Raw genomic sequence first — 2,982 nt, 5'->3', positions numbered from 1 at the left:
TGGCAGGAAGGACAAGATTGCTTGGGCAGCGGGATGTGCTGGGCTGGCACCTGGGGGATGCTGACTCAGGGAGGGGCAGGGGCCTCACAGCCCTGGTGTCAGCAGCAGCAGCAGCAGGGAGTGTCCCCTGTCCAGATTGGCCCAGCTGGAGCTGAGCAATGCTGGGGCTGCTATAAAAGCCCTGCCTGGGCCAGACTGGACCAAGCACTGCCCTGGCCACCTTCTCCTCGGGAACAAGGGTAAGTGTGCGAGAGCTTCTGCTCATGGCTCCCTCCTCCAGCCCTGGCCCCTGTGGCTCAGGTGCTGCCCTGGGCTGCTCTCCTGCCATGGCTGCCCTCTCTTGCAGAGCACCCTCGGATCCCACACCAAGATGTCCTGCTACGACCTGTGTCCCCCGAAAACCAGCGCAGACCTGTGCCCCCCCAGAACCAGCGTGGCTGTGCCCCAGCCCATCGCTGAGAGCTGCAACGAGCTGTGCGCCCGCCAGTGCCCCGACTCCTCTGCCTTCATCCAGCCACCACCCGTGGTGGTCACCTTCCCCGGCCCCATCCTCAGCTCCTTCCCCCAGCAGGCCGTGGTGGGCTCCTCCGGAGCACCGGCCTTCGGTGGCTCCCTGGGGCTGGGCGGCCTCTACGGCGCCGGCGCCACCCAGGCCTCGGGGGGCCTCTGCACCTTTGGCAGAGCCTACGCTGCTCCCGCCTGCAGCCCTTGCGTCCTGCCCCGCTACAGCAAGAAGCTCTGGGACACCTGCGGGCCCTGCTAGAGCCAACACCAACAGTCCCAAACCCTGGTGACTGCCTCAGCCCAGCATGGAGAAGTTGAGCTCTGCACAAGCTGCCCTGGCCTCCTGCAACCCATGACACCCGGCCTGCCTGGTCCCTGCCCACCATCCCTCTCCCTGCCTCTCCTGCCCTTCTTGGTACAATAAAGTTTTCCTGCATCTAATTCCTGTTTCCTTGCTTCCTTTGCCCAAACTAGGAAATTCCTGGGGATGGGGATATTGCATGAGTGGGAGAGGAAATTGTGTTCGGTGATGTTCGGGGCAATGGAAAACAGAAGTGGAAGCAGATGGTGAAAAGAGAAAGAGAAAGAGAAAGAGAAAGAGAGAACGAGAGACGAGGATCTGCTTTAAGGGAAATTTAACATATCGGGCATAGTGATGGGCAAGTTTCTTTCTTATTTCTGTCCCTGGTCCTTTATCAGAGAGAAAGAGAAAGAGAAAGAGAAAGAGAAAGAGAGAAAGAGAGAACGAGAGACGAGGACCTGCTTTAAGGGAAATTTAATGTATCAGGCATAGTGATGGGCAAGTTTCTCTCATATTTCTGTCCCTGGTCCTTTATTGCAGCCAAGGTTGATACAGAGGGGCTGGAGCTCTGACAGCCTTTGCCCTTGGATGGCTCCCAGATCTGGGGACATTCCTACACAATACCAGCAGGTTTGCAGATCTGAAAAGTCCCTTGGTATCATGGCCTGCAAGCAACGATCTGCTGTCTTCAGGCAGAGTCCTTGCAGCTCCTTGTCCTTCTCCTTGTCCTCGTCCTTCTCCTTCTCCTTCTCCTTCTCCTTCTCCTTCTCCTTCTCCTTCTCCTTCTCCTTCTGCTTCTTCTTGTCCTTCTTATTCTCCTTGTATGAAACGTTCCCACTTCTCTCCTTTATATCCATCCACTTCCACTCAGATGCGATTTCCTTCTCCACTTTAACATCCAAAGTAACATTCCTAATTCTATTTTACCACGGATTTCCCCTTCCGTTTTCCAGCAACACCATTTCCCCTCACACACCCAGAATTCCCCAATCCCCAAGGGTGTTCATGACTTGGGAAAACAAGGCAAACAGACAGGAGTCAGATGCAGGAAAACTTTATTGCACCAAGAAGGGCAGGAGAGGCAATCCAATGTAACATTCCCAATTCTATTTTTCTGTGGCTTTCCCATTCCATTTTCCATTTTCCCAGTGACATCACTTCCCCTCACACTCCCTGAATTCCCCATCCCCAAGGGTGTTCATGACTTGGGAACAGAAGGCAAAAAGAGAGAAGGTGGATGCAAGAAAATTTTATTGAGCCCCAAAGGGCAGGAAAGGCCAGGAAAGGGACGGCTGGCCGGGTGTCACGGGCTGCAGGAGGTCAGGGCAGCTTGTGCAGAGCTCAACTCCTCCATGCTGGGCTGAGGCAGTCACCAGGGTTTGGGACTGTTGGTGTTGGCTCTAGCAGGGCCCGCAGGTGTCCCAGAGCTTCTTGCTGTAGCGGGGCAGGACGCAAGGGCTGCAGGCGGGAGCAGCGTAGGCTCTGCCAAAGGTGCAGAGGCCCCCCGAGGCCTGGGTGGCGCCGGCGCCGTAGAGGCCGCCCAGCCCCAGGGAGCCAGCGAAGGCCGGTGCTCCGGAGGAGCCTACCACGGCCTGCTGGGGGAAGGAGCTGAGGATGGGGCCGGGGAAGGTGACCACCACGGGTGGTGGCTGGATGAAGGCAGAGGAGTCGGGGCACTGGCGGGCGCACAGCTCGTTGCAGCTCTCAGCGATGGGCTGGGGCACAGCCACGCTGGTTCTGGGGGGGCACAGGTCTGCGCTGGTTTTCGGGGGGCACAGGTCGTAGCAGGACATCTTGGCGTGGGATCCGAGGGTGCTCTGCAAGAGAGGGCAGCCATGGCAGGAGAGCAGCCCAAGGCAGCACCTGAGACACAGGGGCCAGGGCTAGAGAAGGGAGCCGCGAGCAGAAGTGCTCACACACTTACCCTTGTTCCCGAGGAGGAGAAGGTGGCCAGGGCAGTGCTTGGTCCAGTCTGGCCCAGGCAGGGCTTTTATAGCAGCCCCAGCATTGCTCAGCTCCAGCTGGGCCAATCTGGACAGGGGACACTCCCTGCTGCTGCTGCTGCTGCTGACACCAGGACTGTGCGGCCCCTGCCCCTCCCTGAGCCAGCATCCCCCAGGTGCCAGCCCTGCACATCCTGCTACCCAAGCCATCTTGTCCTTCCTGCCACGTCAGAT

At 58.3% G+C, this 2,982-nt stretch overlaps 2 protein-coding genes across 2 annotated transcripts; one reads left to right on the top strand and one right to left on the bottom strand.

Annotated features, from left to right (window-relative positions):
- Positions 1 to 364: 364 nt before the first annotated feature.
- On the top strand, positions 365 to 763 carry LOC121338743 (scale keratin-like). The gene has a single exon (XM_041409941.1). It carries the CDS (start codon positions 371 to 373, stop codon positions 761 to 763), a length of 393 nt encoding a protein of 130 aa, XP_041265875.1. The 5' UTR covers positions 365 to 370.
- A 1,442-nt stretch (positions 764 to 2,205) lies between these two features.
- Positions 2,206 to 2,598, bottom strand: LOC121338747 (scale keratin-like). Its single transcript, XM_041409946.1, has one exon. The coding sequence runs from the start codon at positions 2,596 to 2,598 to the stop codon at positions 2,206 to 2,208; it is 393 nt and encodes a 130-aa protein (XP_041265880.1).
- Between the last annotated feature and the right edge of the window lie 384 nt (positions 2,599 to 2,982).

This window comes from Onychostruthus taczanowskii, unplaced genomic scaffold (assembly GCF_017590055.1).
Source record: "Onychostruthus taczanowskii isolate IOZ18803 unplaced genomic scaffold, ASM1759005v1 scaffold315, whole genome shotgun sequence".
In the NCBI taxonomy this organism is placed as follows: Eukaryota; Metazoa; Chordata; class Aves; order Passeriformes; family Passeridae; genus Onychostruthus; species Onychostruthus taczanowskii.
This window is presented reverse-complemented; position numbering and strand designations above follow the sequence as displayed.

Excerpts from the sequence above, each read along its gene's own strand:
- LOC121338743 (XM_041409941.1), top strand. The coding sequence starts at position 371 with ATGTCCTGCTACGACCTGTGTCCCCCGAAAACCAGCGCAGACCTGTGC.
- LOC121338747 (XM_041409946.1), bottom strand. The coding sequence starts at position 2,598 with ATGTCCTGCTACGACCTGTGCCCCCCGAAAACCAGCGCAGACCTGTGC.